The sequence below is a fragment of the Gambusia affinis genome, linkage group LG20 (genome assembly GCF_019740435.1).
Source record: "Gambusia affinis linkage group LG20, SWU_Gaff_1.0, whole genome shotgun sequence".
Taxonomy (NCBI): Eukaryota; Metazoa; Chordata; class Actinopteri; order Cyprinodontiformes; family Poeciliidae; genus Gambusia; species Gambusia affinis.
Genome location: NC_057887.1, coordinates 7,286,130 through 7,314,077, shown reverse-complemented (window position 1 = coordinate 7,314,077; position 27,948 = coordinate 7,286,130). Strand labels below are relative to the sequence as shown.

The window sequence follows — 27,948 nt, the reverse complement described above, 5'->3', positions numbered from 1 at the left end:
TGTCAAGTGTTTTGTTGGGTCTTCTTATAGTTGTCTTCATGAGAAAATTCCCTCAGCCTACGCCTCATTCAGGACGCTGCGATTATAATCCCACTCACTCCCACACAGGAGAGTGAGTGAAGCTTGTCCAGTCTTTACTGCACCTTGAAATTCGTCCAGATTTCAGGGAGCAAGATGCTTCGGTAGAGTAAGACAAGAAACTCCAAAAATGTTCTTCATTCTTGCATTTTTCTGAAAAAGTGAAGTAGTTTCTGACGTATCTCTCTTGCCACATAAAGTCCAACCCTCTAATGTATGTTTTTACTCCTTTGCTCCGTCGGCGTTCATCACTGCTCGTTGCTCCGTTGTGCAAAATACCCTGGGACATTTTAGGCTGTGCTGTTGTGGGGACAATTTAGTCTTCATTAATTTAGCTCTGACATCACCCTGTGTGCGCCACCAAAACTATACCAACTTACAACAGGAGAAAACAACAGGAAGAGGAAATAACACATCACCAAAAGAGAAGAGAAAATAAGATTAACAGACTTACAAAAACACTTTTCTCTCCTGAACATGGACCAAATGCTGCTGCTGTTGCTGCTGCTGCTGCTTAGCTCAGGTAAGAATCAAACCCTCAGCCTCAGCTTGGCCAAGGTAAGAGGTACCTGTCTGTCACCGAGTCATGCTCCTGTTCCCTGAAATCAACCTTTGAGCTCTTCAAATTCCTGCTCCTTATCCTGCATCTGTTGGTGTTCAGCTGAGGGCCGACAGAGTGACAAATTTCTACACCTTTTTACTGGAAACTAAAGGGAGGAAGAAACATTTGTCTGAGGAATACTAATATTCTTACTTGTTGAAACTTGTTGGTGATTTTCACAGTCCTTGTAGAAATCACCGTTGCTTCCTCTTTAAGACTGCCTTACAGCAATTCAGGCCTTTTGCAAAGTGTGATGCTCAGTTTTAGCAGTGTGTTAATATATCATTATATGTTGTAAAACTACAGTTGGTAGTAATAGAGCCTTTCTGATACCTGCTGACATTTATGTCCTGGTTTTCAGGGCTGCAAGGTGATGAAATCCACAGCTACACAGGTAAACTGATTCCTTTCGGCTGACACAACAAAAGTCAGTAAAGTCATATTACATAATCTACATTGTAAAACAAAACAAAAAAGTCTTTCATTTACCATATCCATACTGTAAAAATTCAGGTAGTCACAGCTGCTGGTATTTTACTGTAAATATGAGACGTTTTTTTTTTCACTGCAGAATCAATTCTTTTAGCTTTATTCGACACAGTTGGATTGTTTTCCTTGTTTTTCTGTGAAATGCCGACATAAATAATTGTCTTCCTGATGAAGCCCATTAACTGTATTAACTCTTCACAACACCATTGCAGAGCTCTGCGGTTCTTCTGAGGGGCATCGGTGCAACATTTATCAAGGAGATGATGGATTTACTTGGACTCAACACATTCTCTGATCAGAATCTGAATCCTAGTTTTATTGCTGTTGCCATGAAACAAGCAGAACAAACCCTTTGTTGATGTGCAGGGTGTTGTAGAGCTGCACTATGTATCAAAATTCATTTCTCTTCGACATCTCAAATGACTGCTTGTAATTTATTCTTTGACAGTGGGATGGATTTTCCATGCCCTCGATGCCCACATCCATCCATCCATCCATTATCTGAACACCCTTGTCCCTAATGGGGTCGGGAGGGTTGCTGGTGCCCATCTCCAGCTGCGTCCCGGGCGAGAGGCGGGGTTCACCCTGGACAGGTTGCCAGTCTGTCACAGGGCCCGATGCCCACATTTATTCATTTATTTTTGCTACTGAGATGCTAAAGCTCATAGAAAGTGGTTGAGATGCCACAATGTGAAAAAAAGAAAAAAAAAGCAGTTGGGATTTTCTTAATCGTACCGACAAGGGACGGAGGAAATGATCGAATAGACAGCTGAAGCCGTGCTTAGCATTCTTGGGTTTAACATTATTTTTCTCCGAAATTTGTAACCGTTTTCGTCTTTCAGGATCTCAGTGTGAAATGGCCAAAGCTGACATTGTGATGCTAGTGGACGGTTCCGGGAGTATTAGCCGGGTTGACTTTGGATGGATGAAATCGTTAATATCTGATATGGTTCAAAACTTCCCCATCGGTCCCAACAGAGTGCAAATAGGTATTCCTTCATTATTTAAACAAAGGTCATATAATGAGCTAGCTTAGTGTACACAAAATGCAAGTATTTGTCAATATTATTGTCAAAATGTATTCTTGCTCTAAGTTTCTGTTTGATTTGAGCCGTTCATGTGTGTGTTCTGTAGGTTTGGTTCAGTACAGCACAAACCCAAAAGCTGAGTGGCACCTGAACAGCCACAACAACAAGCAGTCCCTGCTGCAGGCCATTAACCAGATACAACAAAAAACCGGAGACACAATGACAGGTCAGTATGTTGTTGGGTCCACAGCAGGGTCTCGCCATGAGGAACGCTGGGACTTCAGGGTCTGAATGGCCCACAACTCAAACTAGAACTTTTCACATTTTGAAGGGTTCTAGAGCAACTTCGCCCTCAGAATATAACTTGGGTCAGCTTTCTCTGTTAGTTCTGCTGAAACAATGTTAGGCAGAAGAAGTTATTGCTTGATATAGAAACCAGCAGAGCCACAGGTTAGCAGGCGGAGCCGAGAGTATTACCCTTTTCATTGGCAGACAGAAGCAAAGATGAAAAGTTCAGCAACAAATAAGATCTCATAAAAGTGCAAAAAGACACACCAAACGTTATTGGACGAGAACAAGATCCACATTTTTATGTCGCTACACTTTTGATACTTTCTGTAAGAAATTGCCAACATGAAATCGAAAGTTTGGGACTTTTCTCTGGGTCCATATTCTTACCCTACTCCAGTAGCCTGGGCCTGTAGATGAAACAGAAAAAAAACACCATCGGATTTAAAATGTGATTATTTTTTTCAAGCATGTAAAACCCATTCATAAAACATTTCTTTCCTCTTCACAACATGCAGGACAAGCTCTGGATTACATCCGTAACCACAGCTTTAAGCCCGGGGGTGGGAATGCGTCCGGACTCCAAAAAAATTGTCGTTCTGATCACTGACGGAGAATCTCAGGACCAAGCAGAAATACCAGCAAAGAATCTGAAAGACTCTGGGGTCGAGGTGTTTGTTATTGGTAACGTCCCTCTTCTGTTTGGACAACACAGTCTCACTCCCGACTCGTCATATATTGACGCATGGGCAGGTTCCCTTAGCGTCACATGTTGACGCGTCGGGTACCCCCTTCGCGTCAATAATTGACGAGAAGGGTTCTCTCTTTGAATGCTGTACCGCTCCCTAAGCGTCCAGAACCGACGATCTAGGAACAAATAAGATAACACAATTCGTGCATAGCTGATGTATTTGTAGGTTCTTAACAATTTAGTTAATTTTACTTCTGTTTTAAAAGATCCTCCGGTTCTCTGAAGCCGCGATTTTAGCACCCGCTTCGGATGTTATCATCCCATAGAATGGCGATTATCAGTGGTTATCAGCCCCATTGAATGGCCTCAGTTGGTATATATATATATATATATATATATATATATATATATATATATATATATATATATATATATATATATATATATATATATATATATATATATATATATATATATATATATATATATATATATATATATATATATATAAGCATATAATGAAATTAAAAGGTATATTCTAGAGTTATGTAGTGTTATGAGTTGTCCAACCTCATAGCCTTCCACTAGGTGGCTGTATGTACATCTGTAGTTGCTTGCAATCTTATCAATAATGATAAGAAGAAGTTATCTTATAATTTTATTTTTAATTAAAAAAGTTAAAAATAAAAATACGGATGGATTTGCTCATATGATTATATGAAAATCTGTGTTTGTACCATATGAAAATGTTTAATATTTGTATTAGTAGTAATAATAATAAATTACGGATTGCACCCGACAAAACATTAGAGAAGAAGAAGAAGCTTACGTCATTCGACGCGACACTTTCCACGGTCGGAGCTGGTGAGTAGCCCCTGAATCTGTCAAATAAAAATGTAGTAAAAAAACCCTCAAAAGACCGAAAGTCTACATTTATAAATCTGCTGACGGTAGTTCTATGAGTTAATGTTAGCGAGTATGTGGCACAGCATGTGTTTGTACAGATTTAGACACGTTTTTAACCCTACTTGGTAGCAAAAAAAGGCTACTTTAGCTCGCTAAAGTAGCCTTTTAAAAGCCAGTCAGGTTCAATAGCTGTCCTTCATACCTTTAATAACAATGTGCTAAAATTTTGTTTCATATATCTTAAAAAACCGTATACTTTTCAGTATACTAGTTTATATCAGTATATTGATTTAATGTTAGGATTCTGTCATACAGTTCATTACATTTCATCGTTTCCCACAGTGTATTATAAACCCTGAGGCCATCATTCTTTATTTGTTGCCCCACCAGGCTAAGCATTGTTTATTTATTTAAGTCTTTGTAAAACGTTTGCATTTTCTGTGACTTTATAGTTATTGTTCATGCTAATTATACAAGCTATGCCAATATAAAGTCTTTGTTTTCATTTTTAGATCCGGATCACATACACAGGAGTCACTCATTGAAGATGAATCACAGTAAGTGACAGAAATTTGTACTCTTCTATATTTGAACAACAGTTCTCGCCTCAAGTAAAGAAACTGTGCATTGTTTTCTTGTTGTTGTAGTGGTTAGGCTGGACAGGGATCTTCGAATAATTGAGAGACACCATGGTGTAAAACGAAGGTGGCTCCCTTCGGATGGCATTTTCCAGAGAACACTGAGAGATGTTGACCAGGAACTTAGAGGTCAGCTGATACGACGAGCACAAAATGAAGCAAGGGAGAGGGCCACTCTTCTCAACCTGAAAAGAAGATGTAATGGTAACACTACTTCTTCTCTTGACTGTATGGTCATTAGCAAAATTGAAGCTCAAAGGTCTTGTGGTAAACCTAAATTTAATCTTTATGTTATCCCTGCACCATGCATATGTTCACTCTAGGTACTTAAGCGTCTTTATGCAGTGTAAGAAGTGACTGGTTTATTCCAACTTGTCCTTTGTCATGGGTATGTGCTTTTGATGTGTATGGTTATTTATCTTTGGTGTATGAATATGTTTCTTGGGTGTATCCTGTCTTTCACCAATGCCCGTTGTAAATAGGCACAGATAAGTGAGTATTGTAATACATCCATTTTCTAATGGACATTCAATGATCTTATACATTACGGCAGATATTAAGTCTTTCAGAGCGAAGGTGAAACATTAACATGTTTAACGTTGAAAAATTGTCTTATAGTACTACTTGGTTCTTTGCTGGAATAATGACATGGTGTCTCACTGTCCAAAATGTTCAAATCTGTATGTTCGAAGATAGTGTCTAACATATGATATAAGTAGTTTTTGGTTTTTTATAGCCATGGATCTCCATTGTGCAACATCTTCAGGTCTGTGAAATCATTCACTTCTGTTTTCAGCAAAATTGTAAAACAAGCTTTTATTGGAGATGTATTTTTGTGTTGTGCTATCTGTCATTAAACATGTTTTTTTCAAAATGTATTATGTATCACTGGGACTGCAAAAAAGACACTTCTAATTTGGTCACAGTTGTGACATTTGTTTATCCGAAAGCTGTCAATGTTAGCATTTCCTGTAGTTTGTCTTAAACAATTGATAAATGTATAATGCATCAATAAAAGCTTTTGTATTGAAAAGATATTCTGTCAAATGTGAGTGCTTTACATAGTAACAAATATTTGGGTATCAAACGAACACATCAGTAAGCATGTTAGCTGAACTAATTACTGTTGCACTTCAAAAATTTCCACATGGTAGCACAAATAATACCCTTTAGCAAAAAAATGAGTAAGATCTTTCCTTTTAAATAAACAAATTGACCAGGTTAGAAGACGACACGTTCAGGTAAAGGCACTTTCTCCCTTCGCGAAATCGTTGGGACAGGCATGTTGATAGGACACAGCTGGAGAAGATTCCATTGTGGGATGCAGTAGTTCCACAACGTCACATGTTACTATTGGTTATCAATGGGTGACACGCCACGTGACCAGTTACACACTTTTTGCCGCTTAATGAAAACTATTAATACGATTTGACATTAGGATTTCATTCTGTCTGATAAGTTCAGTTTATGACTGGAAAATGTGATTTACTTACTTTAACAGAATTTGCTACCCACTCAGACTGGTGAGTTTAATCATGACATCGCCCCGTGTGTCAATGATGGGGCGCATTCCATTTCAAACATTGAACGTTTGCCGCGACAATAAGGCCCCGTGTGTCAATGATGGGGCGCATTCCATTTCAAACATTGAACGTTTGCCGCGACAATAAGACCTTGTGAGTTGTAAGTGCGAGGATGTTATAAAGTAATGTATATGGTCATTGAGAGTGTAATTGTAGTGTATTAAACTATGATCAGGGCTTCACTTTTTTCTCATATTTAGTTTAGCTGCACTATTACAGATAGTATGTGTTAACAAGGAGACGCTGTATGGGAGAGTGATGCAAAAGAAGCCTTTTCAGCAATTACGCCTCAAACAGAGCCGCTTGAGGTCTGCAAAAGCACATTTGGACGAGCCAGCTTCATTTTGGAATAAGGTCCTGTGGACTGAAGAAACAAAGATTGAGTTGTTTGGTCATAAAAAAGGCATTATGCATGGCGGGGAAAAAACAAACAAAAAACAGCATTCCAAGAAAACACTTGCTACCCACTGTAAAATTTGGTGGAGGTTCCATCATGCTTTGGGGTTGTGTGGCCAATGCTGGTACTGGGAATCTTGTTAAAGTTGAGGGTCACATGGATTCCACTCAATATCAACAGATTCTTGAGAATAATGTTCAAGAAGCTGATACAAAGTTTAAGTTATGCCGGGGATGGATATTTCAGCAAGACAATGATCCAAAACACCGCTCCAAATCTACTCAGGCATTCATGCAGAGGAACAATTGCAATGTTCTGGATGGCCATCCCAGTCCAGACCTGAATATCATTGAACATCTGGGATAATTTGAAGCGGGCTGTCCATGCTCGGAAACCATCACACTTAACTCAACTGGAATTGTTTTGTAAAGAGGAATGGTCAAAAATACCTTCATACAGGATCAAAGAACTTATTAAAAGCTACAGGAAGTTACTACAGGCTGTTATTTTTGCAAAAGGCTGATCTAATAAATATTAATGTCACTTTTCTGTTGAGGTGCCCATATTTTTGCACCTGTCAAATTTTCTGTTAATGCATACTGTACATTTTCTGTTAGTCCAATAAACCTCATTTCAATACTGAAATATTACTGTGTCCATTAGATATATCAAACTGAAGTAGCTTTTGCAAACACCCAAATATTTATACATAAAAACGATTAAGATTAATAGGGTGCCCAAACTTTTCATATGACTGTATGTTGCCGCTTTCTCAGGTAGGTTACAAACAGTTATGTCATGATGCCCCAGCCGGCATACCTAGGTGGGCCCCATAAGGGAAAAAAAGAGGGCAGACATTTTGGTCCCAAAATGGTTTGTCACCATTTTCCATAGTGGCCCATATATTTTTTTATGTAAGCAGAGACAAATCACATAAGACTACATGTCAGAATTTTCTGACATACAGTTGGTGTTATTCAGACTCTCTGTCTTTATATTCCTGCCTGATCCGTCCTGCTGTGTGCTTAAATTTTAATGTAATATCTGGTGTGAAGGATGTCAATATTCGTGTTGCCCTCCAGAAAACGCAAACATCAACACTAATATTAACTGCTCTATAACATTTTAAACAACCAGGAATGTACATGTCCTTACAGTTGCAAAACTAAATGCAAATCTAACAGTAAGATAATTCTCACTAGTCTGTGCAGCCATCTGAGTGGTGGAGCAGTGGAAGGAGCGCTTAGACAGCAAACACTCAACCTGGATGCTGGTGTGAGGGTCTCCTAAAAAAGTAGCCAATCATCCAACTGCAGATGATACATTATGGTGCTGCTGGCATTCTTACTAAAACCAGGAAGGTAAATCAAATCATCCAGTTTGTAAGTCCCTACACAGGCTACAAATAGTCCATATTGTAAGTTTTGAAATCTGTCTGAAATATCACAGAAACACTGACATAGCTCTTAATGAATTTTTAATACAGAGTAGTGCCCTTCAAAATAATGTAATTCTTGGATAACAGTCAAATATTTCTCAAATATCAACATCACAAAATTTTTGTCCACTACGTTTTAGTTATTTCATTGTTGTGCTCAAATTTAAAGATATTATGTAAAGCAGATTATGCAGCATCTCAAGATTAAGAGTTAAATTCAAACTGTAAATAAAGTTTAGTCATTAACAATGTCATACTGAACAAGAACATTAATAAATGTGAAAAAGACTACAAAGCTGTAATGAGTAAAATTAAAATGCCCTTGATTATATATAGCTTGACTTAAAAAACAGATATGTCTCAACAATATCAAAAACAATAAACTGAGATGTTAGAACAAAATGCTTATATGAAAATCATCAATGAACTTTTTATACTGGAATATGTGCTCTTCACATAGAACAGTAAGTGGCCATAAATCATGAAGATGATTCACAATCTATGCTGTTCTCTCCTTCGTCAACATTGTCGTCATCATCTGCTTCATCCTCTCCATCGTCAATGCTTTCATCATAGTCTATGTAATATAGATCTGGAGACATAAGTGCTTGAGAATAAGAGTTAAACTCTGCTAGGTGATGATTTGGAGGAGGGCACCAAGATAAACCTCTTGAACATGTTCATTGCACTGTACATTTTCTTTTCTAACATGATAATGTTTTGATGAAGTACAGCTTTTGAACCAGGATCTGCAGTATCATTTATAGCTGAACTTAAATGTCCATGTTGTTGATGAAGGTGAAGAATGACAGTGTTCATCTCTCTCTTAAGTAGAAGCTTTTCTTCAGTTGCTCTAGTCTTCAAATGCAGGGCTTCTATTGCTCGACTTTTTAGGTTCTTTGGAACAACACCATGATCTTCAATCTTTAAAATAAGAGAACAATTGCAAGTGGAACCTTGTTAAATGTAGTAGCAACATAAAGTGAATAACAGCATGTAGAAAGTTGAATAAAACCTTTAGATCAATTCTACTCACTTCTTCATCAAACAATGTGTACAGCTGGGAGGAGGCATCACACAATTCTCAAAATTCTAAATGTGATGGAAAGATGCCAGTTTGTGGAGGCCACTGCAGATTATTGTACTCTGTAACAATCTTCTTCAGTTTCCTGTTACAGGCATTCACTTGCTTGGACAGCCTTATAACAACTCCCTGTCCATCTGTAAAGAAAGAAGAAATATAAATACTAGTAAAAATAATACAATCAGCACAATATGAAAACATGATACAGTAGTCATTTATGGAAGTATGTTAAACATAATAAAAGGTTGACATCTGAAATAGTGTTTATCTCAATTTGGATGTTGTGAACACAAGTAGTGGCAGCCAATTCTACACAAGATATTCAACATGACACTAAAGTTCGCATAAGGAAATCTCAGTTTGTAGGTCAAAATCTATTACTGCCAATAATTGAATGATATTTTAATTGTACTCTTAAAAAAGTTATCCTCAGAATATAAAGACTGATAGTTCTTACAGTGACTCAATATCTGCCGTAATGTATAAGATCATTGAATGTCCATTAGAAAATGGATGTATTACAATACTCACTTATCTGTGCCTATTTACAACGGGCATTGGTGAAAGACAGGATACACCCAAGAAACATATTCATACACCAAAGATAAATAACCATACACATCAAAAGCACATACCCATGACAAAGGACAAGTTGGAATAAACCAGTCACTTCTTACACTGCATAAAGACGCTTAAGTACCTAGAGTGAACATATGCATGGTGCAGGGATAACATAAAGATTAAATTTAGGTTTACCACAAGACCTTTGAGCTTCAATTTTGCTAATGACCATACAGTCAAGAGAAGAAGTAGTGTTACCATTACATCTTCTTTTCAGGTTGAGAAGAGTGGCCCTCTCCCTCGCTTCATTTTGTGCTCGTCGATCAGCTGACCTCTAAGTTCCTGGTCAACATCTCTCAGTGTTCTCTGGAAAATGCCATCCGAAGGAGCCACCTTCGTTTTACACCATGGTGTCTCTCAATTATTCGAAGATCCCTGTCCAGCCTAACCACTACAACAACAAGAAAACAACGCACAGTTTCTTTACTTGAGGCGAGAACTGTTGTTCAAATATAGAAGAGTACAAATTTCTGTCACTTACTGTGATTCATCTTCAATGAGTGACTCCTGTGTATGTGATCCGGATCTAAAATGAAAACAAAGACTTTATATTGGCATAGCTTGTATAATTAGCATGAACAATAACTATAAAGTCACAGAAAATGCAAACGTTTTACAAAGACTTAAATAAATAAACAATGCTTAGCCTGGTGGGGCAACAAATAAAGAATGATGGCCTCAGGGTTTATAATACACTGTGGGAAACGATGAAATGTAATGAACTGTATGACAGAATCCTAACATTAAATCAATATACTGATATAAACTAGTATACTGAAAAGTATACGGTTTTTTAAGATATATGAAACAAAATTTTAGCACATTGTTATTAAAGGTATGAAGGACAGCTATTGAACCTGACTGGCTTTTAAAAGGCTACTTTAGCGAGCTAAAGTAGCCTTTTTTTGCTACCAAGTAGGGTTAAAAACGTGTCTAAATCTGTACAAACACATGCTGTGCCACATACTCGCTAACATTAACTCATAGAACTACCGTCAGCAGATTTATAAATGTAGACTTTCGGTCTTTTGAGGGTTTTTTTACTACATTTTTATTTGACAGATTCAGGGGCTACTCACCAGCTCCGACCGTGGAAAGTGTCGCGTCGAATGACGTAAGCTTCTTCTTCTTCTCTAATGTTTTGTCGGGTGCAATCCGTAATTTATTATTATTACTACTAATACAAATATTAAACATTTTCATATGGTACAAACACAGATTTTCATATAATCATATGAGCAAATCCATCCGTATTTTTATTTTTAACTTTTTTAATTAAAAATAAAATTATAAGATAACTTCTTCTTATCATTATTGATAAGATTGCAAGCAACTACAGATGTACATACAGCCACCTAGTGAAAGGCTATGAGGTTGGACAACTCATAACACTACATAACTCTAGAATATACCTTTTAATTTCATTATATGCTTATATATATATATATATATATATATATATATATATATATATATATATATATATATATATATATATATATATATATATATATATATATATATATATATATATATATATATATATATATATATATATATATATATATATATATATATATATATACCAACTGAGGCCATATATATATATATATATATATATATATATATATACCAACTGAGGCCATTCAATGGGGCTGATAACCACTGATAATCGCCATTCTATGGGATGATAACATCCGAAGCGGGTGCTAAAATCGCGGCTTCAGAGAACCGGAGGATCTTTTAAAACAGAAGTAAAATTAACTAAATTGTTAAGAACCTACAAATACATCAGCTATGCACGAATTGTGTTATCTTATTTGTTCCTAGATCGTCGGTTCTGGACGCTTAGGGAGCGGTACAGCATTCAAAGAGAGAACCCTTCTCGTCAATTATTGACGCGAAGGGGGTACCCGACGCGTCAACATGTGACGCTAAGGGAACCTGCCCATGCGTCAATATATGACGAGTCGGGAGTGAGACTGTGTTGGTTTGGATGATGCAGTTTAATTGTAGAGCAAGTTTTCCTTCTTGGATCATAGCTGTAGTGGTACATGTTTGTTTCAGGTGTGGGCGAAGCGTTTCGCACACAGAGGGTCGCTGATGAACTGAGGACCATCGCCTCCGAAGACATCAAAAGTCATGTTTACCTTATTCCGACTTTCCAATCTGCCATCAATATCTCCACCAGCATCTGCCGTGCTGCTACTGAGCTGAAACAACTTCCCAGTTATTGTGAGCATGTTTAAAAATATTCAGTTTTTTCCGACGTCATAAAAGACAGGAAATAAATTAATATCCTAATCTGAATTTCAACTGATTTTAAAAGCACATCTGTCATTAGAAAAATGACAAAAACAGCCTCTGGAGCCAATTTCCTCCAAAACAAAAACGCACTACTCTGAAGTGATGACACAATCTCTGTTGCAGAAGATATATTTTTCATATATATTTATGAATTAATATAAAGAATATTGTGTGGGAGGGATTACTATGCCTTAGAATCACGGTACAGTTGAGAACTTGGCTTCAAGTGACAAACGTGTGGCTCAGAGATGAGTTCGCACTACGGGGTGTCGTTTGTGAGCATAACGTTCACAGAGGAACAACAGTAGCAGTGATTGCTTAATCATTTCGGCGTAAAGCCACAATATCGTTCGACAAGTTTCAGTTTTCTTTTGTCGATGTTTGCTAGCTTGGGTTTTAGCTGGCGCGTTTCTGTTCCACTATATGCTCTTGTGCATCTCTCAGTGAACTGAAGAAGCACTTACCAAAGTCTGATGAACAACTAACTTCACTTCTTCTTGAGCGGATTTCAAAACTAGTTCTTCAATCTTGCACAGCATTTCACATGTAAAAAAAACAAAAAACAACTGTAGAGCTTAACATGTCACGCACAATTTACTTTCTGATCTACTGTGACACAGCACTTTTCACAAATTTTCAAATACTTCCCCTAGATGCTGCTTTTACACAAAAACATACTAAAAGAGAATCTTACCGTTAAGAAAATATCTAAATATACAAAAAGCAAACACGGCAGTTTAAACTGACATTTTTGGCTCTTACAACTGTGTTTCACAGCAGTTTTTACGTTTTACGTGTCTTAAGTACAAAACATCTGCTGAAATCCACATGTTGCTTTATTTAGCAACTGAATAAGCATTCTTGAGAAATATGAACAGATTCAGGATTTGCCTTCCATTTCTCCATTGTCATAAATGTGATTTCTGAATTGATATGTCACTCGTTTTTAAATGTTTTCAGTTTCACTCTTGAATAATAATGTTGGTCCTTAAGTTCAAATGGATAAATAAATAAACATTTCCAGGCTAGCCAGTATGAGAAGAACATGAGCTGAGGGAAACTATCACAGTGATCATAATCTGACATGACTTGATTATTGTGATATTGTGTGTCTCATCAGATCCAACAGTTTTTATCATCAGACTGGTGCTCCTGCTGCTGACTCTGCTGATCTTTAGCTCTCTAATTATCTACACCCATAAGGTAGCGTGGCAGGTTGTTTCTGACTCGAGCTGAACTGGCGTGAAGCTGTAACTCGGCTGTGCTATCTTCCTGCAGACCACCAGGGGGAAGCAGAGAGTTCAACAGAATGACACGGAGCTGGAATATTACAATCTCGGTGTTGGAGGCGTTCCGGAAGCGTCACCATGATGCATTGAAGCTGCAATTATAAAAACGGAGTGTCTGACCTTTTACATTCGCCTCCATTATTCAACGTCCTTCACAAAGATCATGCAAGACTATTAGCATGACTTATATAATTTATGTATAATAATTAAAACACCCATTTAACCTAAAGAACCATCATGGATTTTCAAGAGGTCAGTTTTTAAGATGTTAGTGTTTTTGCTCAGACAGACAGCATTACATAGTTTATAGCACAATCAAGTATGTTACCTTCAGTTGTTACAAAAATGTTATACCTATCAACTATGACTTAAAAGAAATATGACTTCATAATTCAACACCTTGAAATTTGGCCTCCGTCTCTTTAAAAACTCCTATTCTGGCACTCTGCCTTCAGGAAGTCATCACACCGTGGTATTACAAATCATTAATTTCACTCAAAGTATATTCTTTATATTTACATAGAACTCACTTTAATAAACTACTGTGTTATCTGATCTGCTTGACACTTCATACATTAATGCAGCAAGAGAAAGCTTTTAAAATGTCAGATCTTTATTATTCAACAATTCAGTTTAAAGTCTTGTACAAAAATATTTACATACATCAAATGTATACATAAAAAAAGTTCCAGTGCAAATCAGGAATAAGATATCAAACTGGAGACACACAGCTGCTGTTGGAAATAGTTTTTCTTTACTTTTTCTTTCCGTTCAAGTGTTCAGGTTTCACATTTTTACAGTTTTCAAACGTAAAAATATTTTTTATATTGCATCATCTGCTGAAGCGCGTTGTCGTTTATCCGTCGGCCCGTTTACCCGCACCGTGACGCAGAGAGAAGGTTTTACTCTGACGCAAGAGCTGAATGTCATCACACCTGACAAATGCATAAAACACGTTGAGAACCAGCAGCAACGACCTGGAAGCAGAACCTGGATAGAGAAACTATGAACAGATTCATTGGATCACCGGACAGAGAGCGTTTCCATGGGAAACGTAAGAACCAGCCACTGCGCAGACGGTTAAAAAGCGAGCGGAGCTTCTCCGCCCCGCCGACTCAGACGTCGCTCGGCAACCCGTGCACTCTGAAGCGGTACATGCACGTGTACTCTGGGTGGCCCCAGTTCGACAGAACCTGCACCTCGATGATCTGGAAGGCTTCGTCGTTCTCCTCCTGGTAAAGACCAGAGAAATGAATCAGAGCAGCCAAAAGCCGCCATGTTTCTCCTGGTTTCCATCCTGTGATTGAAACTTTTTTTGGTAATATTTTTAACATTTCTGCAAGTCTGTCAGAGTTTATTTCTTTGGGGTTTTTTGCATGAACTCACCAATGTCCATTTACATTTAACAACTTTTTAAAGACAAATATGGTTTAAGCAAAATGCTTACATAAAATTCTGACAGTTTATTAACTAATATACTGAATAATTTCCAATTTACTAACAGCTTTCATTAGTATTCTTTACAGTTCCTAAAGAGCAAAAGCAGAAAACGCTTTTTAAGTGAAGACAGTTATTGATGAAGAAAAACCAAACTTGTAGTGAAATAAATCTTTCATTTTTGTTTGAAGCTTTCTGCCCAATCTGTTTGTTAGAGATTCACAATATAAAAGGAAAACATGTAACTGTCATGTTAATATTATATATCGTTATCTCACTTGTCTGACATTACAAAGGGTTTTAATTATTCGCTTCCGAATCATTCAGGCTGAAAAAGAAAAAAAAACGATGAGAAAGAGGAGAGATGTCTACTCTGAGCTCAGCGTTTCTTTAAAAGGAAACTCTGCAGCTCAATTTCAATCTGGTTTCTAAAGATCTGAGAAACAACCACTTACTGAGATGGTGAACATCTGCAGATCGTCTCCGTCTTCGTCGTACGTGTAATTTCCCAGCAGTTTCCCTCTGTCCTGGTCCTCGTGTTTCAGACCCTGAAAATTAAAAACAAAACTACAATGAAGTTCAGACTTCAGAGAGATCTGTAGCCCCGGCGCTCTCATACGTAAACGCTGAAGTCTCGTGGAGCGCTGCGCAGTGTCCCGCTGGGGGCCAGGGATTTGGGGACGTGCTCCATGGTGACGGCTGTGGGAAGGATTTTCATGGACAGCTGGATCACGAGGAAGCCTGTTGATCCTCTGAAGGCCCAGCAGTTCCCAGGATGGACATCAGGCTGCAGGGGGAAGAAGGCGGGATTATTTTTTTTAAGAACAGAATTAAGGGTCTGATATTGATCTCTCTGGTGTTTCCTTCTTAGAAATCAAGCTTCATCTTTTGCAGTGTGTTGGTTCAACAGGAGCGTTACCTGGATCACGGTTCGAGGAGACTGGGAGAAATACCAGAGAGGAAACCCGAATAAGCTCAGCAGGGCGGCCTTCGTCTCGTAGGTCTCTGAGCAGCGAGTGCTGAGGATGCTGCCCCCTACAGGATGAGCGCACGCACACACACACGTCAGGCGATTTATAAAAACCCAATGCCTGGATTCAGCTCTGGGTTTATAGGGAACACAAATAAAAGAACCAAAATCTGTACGGACAAACTGAACAAAACGGTAAACTAGAGTCCGTTCCCGACCTCCGGACTCCAGAGCGTAGTCGGCCAGGCCGGTTCGATCCTGAGAGAACAGCTTCAGAGCCTCCATCACCATCACACGGACTTCCTGGAAACGCAGAGAAGCAGTTTGGGAGCTGTGATGTTCGTTTGAGAACATCTGGGGATCAGCGAGTCAGAACAACCTCAGTACCTTTGTTCTATTCAATTCATAGAAACCCTTTGGGATCCAAAAGTGTCAGGGTGGAAAGTCAATGTATGTACTGTAGATGTACAACAGTCAATATATTAAACGTCAAATGTTTGAGCGATTTCTTTAGTAATCAATTATTCTGATGATTAAATGAATCAGAAAAAATAAGGCACATTCATAAACACTTTGCCTAAAATGCAATAACACAGCAATTTTTTTAATATATGCTAGATTTGTGGAAAAGGATATATCTGCAGCTTATATATATATATATACACACACACACACACTCAACAGTGAAGAGCTTTTGGATTAGCCAATTAATAATTGGATGGCAAAAGGGGCCTTTATTAACAGCATTGGAACCAGGTGAAGCAAAAACGATGCCAGTTCAGGTGTTCTGGGTTGAACATATTTGCAGATAAAGTTTTCTTTTTTTCCATAAATGTAAAATGTATATACATTTTGTACAATTGAGACCTAATTACAGGACTGAGTGTGTTATTTTTTTTTATGAAATAGCCTTTTTTGAGTTAACAATTAATCGATTACTAAATGAATTGACCATTATTTCAAAACTAAGTTCCTCACAACCAACTCTTTCAGCCCTAGTTGGAACCTTCTTTTTTCCTTACTATGTACCAACATCACATGTGAGGGTAAAAATTGAGACTTTCCCACTCACCTCCTTGGTTACAGCGTTTCCAGGAATGTCCAGTACATCCTCTTTGACCGTCTCCTCCTTACTGTCCCTTCTCTGCCACCGGCGGAGTTTCTGCAAGATGCTAGCCTCCAGAGAGGACAGCGCCTTCTTCAGGTCGGCCTCGCCCACAAACCGCTGCGACAGCCACTGCAGGAGGGACTCTGGCAGGACGGAGACCCCGCCCTGGGTCAGCTGGTTTCCGTAGACCAGAGCTCGAACCTCCTCCCGGATCAGACCCGATACCTGCTCTGACATCTGTGGGGGAAAGAAAGTTAGACAGTTAGAAAGGCTTCACAGAAAGGCTTTTATTGTGAAACGTGAGCTCTCAGAGTTGCATCCCGTCACCGTCTGCTGGATTCTGTCCAGCTTCTGGCAGCCGTCCTGACACCCAGACAGACCGTCCACGTCCCGCTTCACGTCCACTAGAGCCGCCTCCAACCGCGAAACATCTGCCTGCAAAGCATCCTGGGACGGTTTGTCCACGCTGTTGAGAGAAAACGTACGTTTTAGGTCCGAAATGGGTTGCAGCAGGTTTGAACAGGGTTTCTGCAGGTTTCACCAAATCAAATTTCAGACTGAAGACTTTTTGAGCAGGATGAAAAGCTACCTAAAAGTGTCTGGGAGAGCAGCAGGGGGCGCTGTTTCAGCTTCATTTCTTCCTTGCAGCTCCTGTATGACAACAAATTGCAGAGATTAGACTGATTCAGATTTGTTCCCGTGTGTGAGCCGGATCTTAAAACCGTACCCGACTCCTGGCTGTGACCTGCTCCAGCTGCAGCTGCAGCTGATCCAGACGGGACGCCTGGGTCTTCAGCAGCAACAGATCCTGCTGTCGCATCTATGGACACACCCACACACACACACACACACACACACACAGGAAAACTAAGTTTCAGGTCTTCATTCTGAAGGCGTCAGTCTTAGTCTGTGTAAAATGTTCCTGTTTTATTGAATAATAAATCTAAAGACTATGTTCACTGTCAGAAATCATGGAAATTTAAAAAAGTAAAAACAACTTCTAAAATCTCTTTGGGTTCCAAAGCATTTCAAACAGAGCTGGGCGATATGGGTTAGAAATAAAAATCTCACATTTTGCTCATGCTAGATTAGATTTTAACCAGCTTTTTTTCGCCCTCGTATTCTTTTCTAAAATAGGAATTACAACCAAGAAGAAAACATTGTCAAAAAGTTCAGTTGTACTAATGGAGTATCAGGGCGTGGCTACAAGGATCTTTGTTCAGTCACGTTAACACAGTTGTGATATTAGCAGAACAAAGACGCAAATCTACTGGAAGAACGTCCAGTAGATTTGGTAATATTGTGACTTTATTCTCGTGTTACTACAACTGTGTTCTTGTAGCAGTTATGAAAAATAAATCTTAACCTGACCATCATAGTGTTGACCTGAATTCAAAGTCCAAGTAATTAAAAGCTTCTAAACCAGATAATCAAACAAGATGGAGGCCTTTGGAGTGGTTTTTAATCGCTCGAAACTATGAAAACCCATGAAGTGCATTGGTGAAAAAAGAAAAAGAAAAAATAATCAAGGTTTTCTAAAAATTTAAATCTTCAAAAACCAGAAGTTTGATTAAATTGCTAAAAGTCAATTTATCACCCAGCCACAATTTGAAGAAAATGAAGAATCTTTTCAGCGAGCAGAAATTAGTGTTTAAATGTTAAGCTGGTGACTGGAGGTGGCGTTTCCAACCTGCTCCCTCAGCCGTCTCTCTACGTTGAGTCGTCTTCGTAGCAGAGACAGCTGCTGCTCCATCAGCCCCCTCATCCACACCTCCATGTCGTACTCGCTGCACTGGGGCCCGGACGCCTGCTGACGGAGGTCGGTGTAGAGCTGAAGCAGCTCCTTGTGACTCTCCTCCGCCCGTCGCCCTGCAGCCTCCATCTCCTCCCACAGCGCCCTCAGACTCTGCTCCATCTGAACAAGCTGCTCAGAATCCATCCCTGCTGGTGGAGCTGGAGACGGAGCTGGAGCCTCCTGGTAGAAAATATGACCGAACACAGAGGTCTGCTTTAAAAGGTGAAGGGATGCAAGTTATGGATTAATGAGTTAATGTGAAGTCAACCGATTTTATCGATCAACTAACAATTAATCAATAAGTGTCCATTTTCTTAAAATCCTGAGTTTCTCTTGCATCAAGAGGACCGAACGACTGAAGCTGCTCCTCGAGTGTTTAGATGTCAAAACAAATCTGCATAAAGAGCATTTTGTATCTAAATAGGTGTCAAACTCCAGTCCTCAAGGGCCGCTGTCCTGCAACTTTTAGATGTGCCCCTGATGCACTACACCTGAATAGAATAATTAAGTCAAAACAGTTACCTTATAATTAATAGTAAACGTAAAACTTATTTGCATTCCTAAATTGAAGATTAGGATTATTTTTCTTTCCTGAGCAGATACCTGTGGCAGCATTTCAGCTGATGGGGGGTTACTTTGGACCAACTCCTCTGGAGCGCCCTCTGCTGACTGGCTCTGAAGAGGCAAGAAGCTGTGGACTGAGGACAGACCTGGGATATCAGCAATGTTGATCCCCAAAAGGAGCGAGTAGATACCAGCTGGACGGTACCACGACACACCTGATGGGAAATACATAGAAGCATTACTATTTTATGTAGACTTTACGTTCAAGGAAAACAAGAACTACCCTAAAAACAATTGTGATGCTAAGAAAACAAAGACGTGATTGATTCACACCAAATCAGGTAATCAACAAAGTTCAGAGATCAGTTAGCATTAAGTAAAACTAGCTAAAATTCCCTCCATTTCTTTTTCTGTTTCGGGAGAAATTGGACAAGTATTTAAGCAGCAGCTGAATCTGGATTTCCTTAAAGTACAACTTACTGAAGAGGAGGAGGAGCAGAAGTACGATGAAGAGTCTGGGGAGAAAACAAGACAAAACATTTCAAATCAGCTCAGTCTTATCTTAAATTAAATTGTTTCTAATTCTGAAAAAGAAACAATGACTTGTCTGTTTTGGGTTTTTTTTACGTTTTCCCGAAGCCTGAACTTTCAGTTTGTCACCGTACATTATATTATTTAACAGGAAATTAAGGACCCAAGGTTAGCCCACCAAACAAAGACTACTGGATTAACATTGAGTTTTATGATCTTCAGAATTTGCTTCAACATAGTAGAAGAAGAAGAAACGCTTATGGTCTAATCAAAGTCCTCTAGACATGACGTCATCTGTGACCTCATCAATGACCTCACTGTAGTTCTGTAGCAGGTCTTGCTTCTGATCGTTGCTATGGAAACAATCAAATAATTTCTGCATAACTCAGACGCAGGGGTTAAAAAGTCATGAGATCAGGGTTTGACCCCAATCTGCTGAGATTATATATATATAATCTCAGCAGATATATATATTTATATATATGTACTGGGTACAGACCAAAAATTTGGACACACCTTCTAATTGAACTCAATTAGAAGGTGTGTCCAAACTTTTGGAAGTTGGTGAGATGCAAACAAACATCTTACTTGCTTAAGCGGGAGGACGAGCTCATGTGACTCCATCCTCCGCTGATCCATCTGAACATGCAGCCTGAGGACACACACAGATCCTGGATCAGCTGCAGGTCGAGTTAAATGAGACGCGATTCAACGTCAATAAAGTTCTGCTTAACACTTAAAACAAGATGCACAAACTCCACCCCGCAATGCCTACGAAAAGCTCTTCAATTGCTTCAATTATGAAAGATTTTAATCTTCTTTGCTCCAATTCAGATTGTGTGAATGCGGCCGACATTTGAGAGGTGGAAACTGATCCACAGTCTGATTCCGGTGCATCTTATTTCAAAACACACATACACCGCAGGACCACTACAAGGGAGATCAGAGTCGAGGTCTTCTAACACCACCTATGGACATCTAGCCAGGAAAGCAAACGACACACATGGCGACTGTAACCTGCAGAGTGTCCGCCTCTCAGTAAAGCAGAGAAAACCAGCTGGGTAAGAAGCCACAGAGCTGCCGCTGCAGAGGCAAATGTTAGTCAAACTGAATCAGAGCGATAGTCACAGAGATTAGGACACTTTTATAGAAATACTCTGGCCGTGTCAGCGGCAGCTGCTTAAACTGAAACATTTCTGCTAATTAAGAAACCAGAAACCGAGTTCCTGTTTGAGCAGCTGCTCTGAACGCTGCCTGCAGCTCCCGCTCCCGGTTTTGCTGAGTGAACCTGTGAAAACTGCAGCGCTGCACATGAACTCCAACAGATTGGAAGACCAAGAGGAGGAGGATGGAGAGGAGGAGATGTCCAGCTGGGAGCGCTGCTTCTCCTTACAGTCGTCACCTGTTGACGTCGACACCGCGTTAAAACGACAAACACAGTGAAATGTAATTTGGTGTTTTAATGACCTATTCATGGAGCCGACATGGAGCAGCAATAATTCTCAAAAACAAGAACCTTATTCACAAGTTTAAATTGTGAATCGATTCACAATTTAAACTTCACGATTTTCTATTATTATTCAACAGCGGTAATGCTGGAGCTTTGGATAGGCCATTGCAGAAGCTAATGTTAGCCTGCTTTATTTATTCCAAAGCCAGCCTAGATGTGTATTTGTGACCATTGACCTGTTGGAACAGTCAACTCTGTCCAAGTTTCAACCATCTAGTTGTTTGTCGGAGTTGAAGTTTTAGATTTGAAGGTAGTCTGCGCCTCCTACATTATTTCAGCATGATTCAGCCAACACCATGCTTGATAGTCAGTAACGTGCGGCATGGTTTAAAGGTCTTAAATTAACTCTGACCAACCTTAGTTTTTGTATTGAGGAGAAGAATCGTTTCAGGTTTATGCCAGTTTCACAGACTCGAATTTAAGACGTTTTAAGACCATTAAGAACTCCATCACGACAGAAATGCACAAAAGAAAAATTGCGTAAAAATAAATTACATGGGTTGACAAAAGATGAGAACCAATAGTAAAGACTAACCTAAATTTGCACTTACCCATAATGGATGCATAAAAGTGAGCTGACATTACCCTTGCTAGTTAGTTTAGCTAGCCACAGAATATAGTGGGAGGGTGAGGGGGGGGTGAAGTAAAGTACATTAAGTATGGGACTAAATAGACCTGCCACAACAAAATTTAAGACCTGCGAATGACATATTTAAATACAGCTCATCGTCTTTCAGTGAATATAAGGCATTTAAGGCCTTAATTTTAGATGCAAGAATTTAAGACTTTTTAATTATGCGTGGAAACCCTGTTTCTGGATCAGCATCCCCTGTGGTACATGAAGGTGGTGTTTCCAGCTCTAGCCAGGCTTGCGCCTTGGTGATTCCCAGGTTGCTCCTTAGCTTCCTCAATATCCTTTCATCGGAGGGGGATATGTTTGGATCAGATGGTCGAACACACGTGTGGGTGTGCCAACAGAACTGAAACCCCAAACACACACAATAACATTTTGCAGGAAATAAAAAATTTAAACAAACTCCTCAACTTCTGCAAAGACGAGTGGTGAGCCAGAAAGATGCTGAAGGTTATAAATCATAAAACCCTCAAAACCATTTTTTTTCAGAAGAAATTACAAAATGTCTGGATCATTTATGAAGTGAGTGAAAACAGTGACTGTCGGCATAGAATCTCATCTGAAACGCTTCTAGCATTCCACTTTGGACTTCGGTTTAAAATAAAACTGCCGAGTGGTTGTATAGGTAGGTTTTTCTCTCTATCAAAACTACTCTGTGGCATTTAGCCTCCGGAACAGTTGATTCCTGCAGACTGCACGACATCCTGCAGAGTTTAACAGACAACCTTTTGAATGCGCGCGATCCCGCAGCTGCAGGTGCTCGGACCCGTTTGACTCACACAGCGATCCGACGGGATGAAGCTCCTCCGGGTTGGCTTCCTTCAGAGCCATGACTCCGCTGTCCCTGGACCGAGCTGCAGCACAGGGAACAGAGACCTCAGAGACGTCGACGACGTGCGCGTCTTCTGAGGTCGGGAGTGGCTGCAGGTGTAGCCACGATTTGCATCTCACCGGGGAAACAGCCAAAGTGAATGCCTGAGCCGAGTGATTTGTTGGGTTTTAGAGTGAGCCGAGTGTTTCCACCCCCCTCCACCGGCTAAACACCAGAATGGGTGAGGAGTAGACCTGCGAGACCCATCACCTTCAGACATTCTTTACCTCCGCGCCTGTTGGGCTGTGAACGCGAGGAGGGCTGGAACGCCTGCCAGGTGAGCTGCAGTGCAGACGCGCAGCGGGCTGCGGCTCGCCTGACAAACGGCAGGGAGGAGTTCAGCCAGAGCTGCAGCACATCTGGAAGAGCCGAGTCAAAAAGAAGATGAAGCGGGAGTCCAGCGGCGGCTTCGGCTCAGCCTTCCTCACAGCGGCAAAGCGGGAAGCCGATTTACATACCGAGTAACACAAAACAAGAAAGCGCTGCAGCAACACAATTTACTCCAAACCTTCAGAGGCTTCAGTGTCAAAAAGGGGAAAATCACTGTGGAAAAGTCTCCACTTTTAAACATAGAGGAGTTTCTAAACTAAGAGTGTTTAAACAGAACATGGAAGCAAATTCCATGTTCTCCTTTTCGAGCATGTTAAGATTACTGTGGTACAAAAATATGTCTTTTGCATTCCTTGTTCTTTATACTACTATCATGTTCGAAATAAAGTTTCATTTCATTTCATGGTTTTGGCAATAAGTGGTTTTGAATTTCTGTTTTATTCGTTGGTTTTGGTTGCGTTTTATTTTGGATATTTAAACATATCTTCCAGTTTCAGTGTTTGGTGTTATTTCTAAAAATCCAAGTTTATTTGTTTGTCAGAGGGCAAACTTGCATCATCATGTTATTATCAATATATTACTTAAAAATTGCTTCACAACAATATTACTGTCTATTGAATAATGTCGTTGCCATCACAACGCGTTACTGTCACAAACCTATGCACGTGTTGAACTGGTACCTGTTAATTTTACTGTCAGGAATTCATTTTTAAATCTTGACTTTAAACTTCCGGGGTTTAAATAAAGTAACTCCAGCTCAAGCCAAATGACCTTCTATCAAAATCTACTTTTAGTTGCAAGATATAAAGATATAAAGCTACAGGGCTGCTGCACCTAAACTGTAGAATGATCTGATTTTGCTCCCTTGACTCGAGTCTGTATTTATCTAGAAACCATCTAAAGACACTTTTAGGCAAATATTTTAATATTGGCATTTCTGATTTTTTTTTTATTCTTTGAATGGCACTATATAAACAAACTTTAAATACTTGATACCCAATTTATTTTAAATGAGAATGCGACAACGACTTCAAGTAAAGTCAAAGACTGCATGAAGAGGAAGCCCCGCCCTCTCACCTGCCCTGCTCCTGCGACCTCTGTAGTAGATGGTGGAGGTTTCCGTCTTGGTTTCCTTGTCAGATTTTGGCGCGCTCGGGCAGTCGCAGTCTTTACAGCAAAGCCTGCCGAGCGCCTGGTCAGAGTGTTTGGCACAAACACTGTCTGAACCAATCAGAGTGCTGCTCTCACCGGCTATGATAGTGCTTTCTGAGAGAGAGTAAGAGAGAGAGAAAGGGAGAGGGAGAGACATACCAGGTGAGCCAGCAGCAACTTTTTTTCAGCGGAGATTAATCTGTTTTTTGCAACTCAAGTTCAAATGATGAAGGAAGTTTGCGTTTCCGAACCCAGCAGGAACCTACCTCTAGGAGCTGCATCCTGATCCAAACCTGAGGAGGAGCAGAGAGTTAAACGCAGTCCATGATGATGAAGACGTCAAAGAGGAGGCAGCGGGATTACCCCAGAAGGTTTCGACCAGCGTGCTCTCCTGGATGGAGGACTCGTCCAGCAGGGAGGAGATCAGGGAGGCGTCCGACGCCACGCTGTTGACGCTGCTGTTGTGGAGGAACTGGCCGACGGCTTTCTGAGGAGAGCCGACGAGGAGCGACTCTGAGCAGGAGGCTGAGGGCCGCTGGGAGCGACGGGGCCTGCCGCTCCTCCAGCTGGCTCCTCCCACGACCAGGGAGGCGTTGCCGCGAGGCGGAGGGCGGCGGTCCAGCAGGCCATCATCGAGCCGCAGGCTGCGCCTGGACATGAGGGAGGAGGGGATCCGCTGCTCCTGCTCGGAGTCCGACGGCGATGACGAGTAGCAGGAGCTGAGGAGGAAAAAGTTAGAATGAGTCAAGAGAGGTGGTCTGACAACTGGAAACAGGAATCAGGACAGTGATTGAAAACTCAAGCTAAACAAGGAGCAGCTCTGTGAAGGGGCGGCCATTTATCGTATCGCCTATCATTTATCATGATAAATTTCGGTTCATCGTCTCAATGAGTTTAAATTAATGTTGAATAGAAAAGAATTGACAGTATTATTGTAAATATTCTTTACTTCTTATTTTTTTACCGTTTGTTCCACAAAAGCATCAACAAACAGCGGTGAATTCAAAAAGATAATTAAATGCAGTTGCTGTGCAGTTTAATTAGATAAATCTAATTTTGTCCCAAGTGTAAGTCGTTAGTGAGAAACTCATTTCAAATGGGAATGTTTTTAATAGACGGTTCTAATGTTTGTGGTGTCATGCAGTCGCAGCCATATAGTTACCCTGTAAAAATAAGTAATAAATAGTTCTTTTTTTAAATCACGATTTTCATTATCACAAATGTACCAGAAAATATCATGATAAATTTCAATGTCCACATCGTCCACCAATCATCTTAACTGAACTAAAACCCTTTTTTCTTCAAAAAAATAAAAATCACTAATGAATTTTTAAATAACTGATTAAATAGATTACATAAGAAAATAATCATAATTTCAAACACCTTCATTTATATCAACTGCATACATTCTGTAATTAATTTTAAATATTAATTATAAAGTTATCCTGTCATGTGTGTTTGTGTGTGAAGTAAACTGATTTTTTTAAAATTGTTTTTAATGGTTAGGTTTACGCCCGCTGCTTCCGTGTGAATATTTACAGATAATTTACCAGTCAGAAAAGCTGATTCTCTTTCACACCAGACTCTCAGGTTACATTCATGTCTGTGCTGCAGCTGAAACACCTTTAATCTGAAAATCTGATCACGGTATTTTTAAAAAAAACACCCCCAGCAGTTCTGATCAGAGACTGGGTTCGAGCACTGATCAGCCTCGGCCTGACTACAACAAATCCCTGCAACCTGATCTCACACTCTGACCTACATACAGACACATGAGTGGCGGATACACACAGGTCAGTCCAGCCCCAGCTCTGCAGCTCTTCGTCTTCCTCCCCCATTACAAGAGACGCGCACATACACATTGCAGCTCGCACATCACAGAACCACACAGATGAATAATGACATGCTGCGTGTGCTGCAGCGGGTCAACTTCGCCTTTAACCTGCCAAACACTTCCTGGACCTGTCAGGGGCTGTTGAGCTGATTAGACTCCGCCCACAAACAAACACCGGTCAGGTAGAAGGAGTCCGACAGGGAAAGCCTGAGTGAAAATATTGCTGAAGCCCAAAAAGAAACTTTAAAAGACCTTCAGGAGAACCATCAATTAAGACCACTTCAAAAGACGAGCGTGGATCAAAACAAGAAAAATATAGAGCACTGTGTCAGGAGCTGAAAACTGGGGAGCTGAAAACTGGGCAGCTAATAATATGGCAAACAGTTGAGTGGCAAGTTAAAAGAACAACAAAAATCAGCAGAGAAATTTGCTAAACCTGTATTGTGTGTGTGTTTTGTCTTTGATGTAGAGTCCAACAAATCAATAAAGTTACAAAAAAACGGCAAAGAAGAAGAAAAACGAGGGATGAGAAGGTAAACTTACATAAAAGTTAAAGGAAAAGCATTCACGTAAAAACTACAAACACATAATCCAAATTAAATAATTACTCTTGAATCTTGTCTAAAAGAATGAAAAAATAATCTTCAATATTAGGATGGAAATTAACATTAAAAAGGTTTATAGAATTCAAGAATATTTATTTGAAAAAATACTTTCTAGAACCATGTTCTCTAAACAAAACAAAACAAGGCCTCGATGTATGTTTTAACTCTCACATTAGAAATAATTGTTAAAATCCTGGAGCCAAAAATTCAACATTAACTGCTCTGATAAAAAAGGTGAAAAAAATGGAGTGCCTGTTTATATGATTATTAAAAAGATTTTCTTTCCTGAATATGTTTTACTGATGATAAAGATAAATAAAGAAAAAAAAATCAAGATTTAAATTGATTATTTGACACGAGTTTCTCATTTACAAGTAGTAAATAGATTTACAAGTAGTAAATCAGAGTATTCAAGTTTTCTGTGAAAAGAATATATGCTTTTTTTAAATAACGATCAGGCTGGATCGTTATGTATCGGAAATATTTATAAGTTCTATTTTAGGTATTTGTAGGGATTTTTCCCCCTTTAACTTAAACCGACACAGAGGAATTTAATTAAAACGTTCGTCTTCCAGCCAATCAGCGTGGAGAACAGGAAACTGATGTTGAAACGAGCCAATCATATCTAGAAGAGGGCGTAGCCCCGCGAAAAACAAACTGTTAGATTAATATTAGCTCATTTGCTTTTGAGGGCAGACAAGTAAAGAAAAATATATAAAAAAAGCATGTAAAGTTCTTACAAAATAACGTTTTAAAAAAGCGACAGGAAAGTTTTACCTTCAGCAGAGCCACGCAACTTTAGGAAAAAACGAAAACAGAGCGAACCAGAACGGCTGCTAGCTAAATCCGGACCGGAGAACACAAATTTTCATAACAAATGAATAGCGGTTAAAACTCGGACTTGTCAAATATGCTGCAAAAGCCCGTTTCCAGGGTGAACCATCTGAAAATATGAGATGACAGTGAATTTAACTCAGTCAGTCATCGATTCGGCACCGTAAAAGTTGCTGTTTTTATAACTACGAGTCTTATCATCGCCCCCGTGTGCCAGGACACAGTATCAGCTGCGGGGATACCCGAAGATCGTCTATACACCTGAAGATAGCTCACATCAATTGAAATTACCCAGGCGGGCAAGTCACATCTTTAGCGTTTATTAAAGATTTAAA

At 39.6% G+C, this 27,948-nt stretch overlaps 2 protein-coding genes and 2 long non-coding RNA genes across 9 annotated transcripts; 2 read left to right on the top strand and 2 right to left on the bottom strand.

Annotated features, from left to right (window-relative positions):
* Positions 1 to 564: 564 nt before the first annotated feature.
* Positions 565 to 13,762, top strand: LOC122823372 (matrilin-4-like). 2 transcript variants are annotated; one of them, XM_044102914.1, is made up of 8 exons: positions 565 to 601; positions 1,041 to 1,073; positions 2,011 to 2,157; positions 2,303 to 2,422; positions 3,003 to 3,168; positions 11,910 to 12,077; positions 13,270 to 13,352; positions 13,428 to 13,762. In XM_044102914.1, exons 5-8 carry the CDS (start codon positions 3,054 to 3,056, stop codon positions 13,518 to 13,520), a joined length of 459 nt encoding a protein of 152 aa, XP_043958849.1. In that variant the 5' UTR covers positions 565 to 601; positions 1,041 to 1,073; positions 2,011 to 2,157; positions 2,303 to 2,422; positions 3,003 to 3,053; the 3' UTR covers positions 13,521 to 13,762. The 2 variants fall into 2 exon arrangements, with proteins under 2 accessions (XP_043958849.1, XP_043958850.1); XM_044102915.1 differs by lacking the exons at positions 565 to 601; positions 1,041 to 1,073 and having other exon boundaries at positions 2,000 to 2,157.
* LOC122823374 lies at positions 3,943 to 5,754 on the top strand. The gene is made up of 3 exons (XR_006369323.1): positions 3,943 to 4,039; positions 4,594 to 4,638; positions 4,729 to 5,754. It is a non-coding gene; the product is annotated as an uncharacterized LOC122823374 (long non-coding RNA).
* Positions 8,161 to 11,018, bottom strand: LOC122823373. Of its 2 annotated transcripts, XR_006369322.1 has the most exons (6): positions 10,922 to 11,018; positions 10,324 to 10,368; positions 10,041 to 10,233; positions 9,857 to 9,921; positions 9,174 to 9,358; positions 8,162 to 9,061 (listed from the first exon to the last, which is right to left on the bottom strand). It is a non-coding gene; the product is annotated as an uncharacterized LOC122823373 (long non-coding RNA). The 2 variants fall into 2 exon arrangements; XR_006369321.1 differs by having other exon boundaries at positions 8,161 to 9,061; positions 9,174 to 10,233; positions 10,922 to 10,939.
* Positions 13,763 to 14,029: 267 nt separating the features above from the next.
* Positions 14,030 to 27,880, bottom strand: LOC122823045 (SUN domain-containing protein 1-like). Of its 4 annotated transcripts, XR_006369274.1 has the most exons (20): positions 27,557 to 27,879; positions 24,704 to 25,059; positions 24,607 to 24,633; positions 24,266 to 24,454; positions 23,086 to 23,217; positions 22,767 to 22,841; positions 20,432 to 20,495; positions 19,793 to 19,827; positions 19,352 to 19,527; positions 18,644 to 18,928; positions 17,681 to 17,773; positions 17,543 to 17,604; positions 17,281 to 17,419; positions 16,918 to 17,190; positions 16,064 to 16,148; positions 15,795 to 15,910; positions 15,495 to 15,662; positions 15,331 to 15,423; positions 14,466 to 14,670; positions 14,030 to 14,373 (listed from the first exon to the last, which is right to left on the bottom strand). XR_006369274.1 is itself a non-coding variant. In XM_044102267.1 (19 exons), the coding sequence occupies exons 2-19, from the start codon at positions 24,996 to 24,998 to the stop codon at positions 14,554 to 14,556; spliced, it is 2,406 nt and encodes an 801-aa protein (XP_043958202.1). In that variant the 5' UTR covers positions 24,999 to 25,059; positions 27,557 to 27,880; the 3' UTR covers positions 14,030 to 14,553. The 4 variants fall into 4 exon arrangements, 3 of the variants coding, with proteins under 3 accessions (XP_043958202.1, XP_043958201.1, XP_043958203.1); XM_044102267.1 differs by having other exon boundaries at positions 14,030 to 14,670; positions 17,699 to 17,773; positions 27,557 to 27,880; XM_044102266.1 differs by having other exon boundaries at positions 14,030 to 14,670.
* Between the last annotated feature and the right edge of the window lie 68 nt (positions 27,881 to 27,948).

What these genes read in the sequence shown, in the direction of transcription:
- LOC122823372 (XM_044102914.1), top strand. Translation starts at nt 3,054, where the DNA reads ATGCGTCCGGACTCCAAAAAAATTGTCGTTCTGATCACTGACGGAGAA. An exon ending in GGTCGAGGTGTTTGTTATTG is followed by an intron (nt 3,169 to 11,909) that starts GTAACGTCCCTC and finishes TGTTTGTTTCAG; the next exon opens with GTGTGGGCGAAGCGTTTCGC. An exon ending in GAAACAACTTCCCAGTTATT is followed by an intron (nt 12,078 to 13,269) that starts GTGAGCATGTTT and finishes GTGTCTCATCAG; the next exon opens with ATCCAACAGTTTTTATCATC.
- LOC122823045 (XM_044102266.1), bottom strand. Translation starts at nt 24,998, where the DNA reads ATGTCCAGGCGCAGCCTGCGGCTCGATGATGGCCTGCTGGACCGCCGC. An exon ending in AGGTCGCAGGAGCAGGGCAG is followed by an intron (nt 23,218 to 24,265) that starts GTGAGAGGGCGG and finishes CGGCTCTTCCAG; the next exon opens with ATGTGCTGCAGCTCTGGCTG. An exon ending in CTCCTCGAACCGTGATCCAG is followed by an intron (nt 15,663 to 15,794) that starts GTAACGCTCCTG and finishes TTCCCCCTGCAG; the next exon opens with CCTGATGTCCATCCTGGGAA.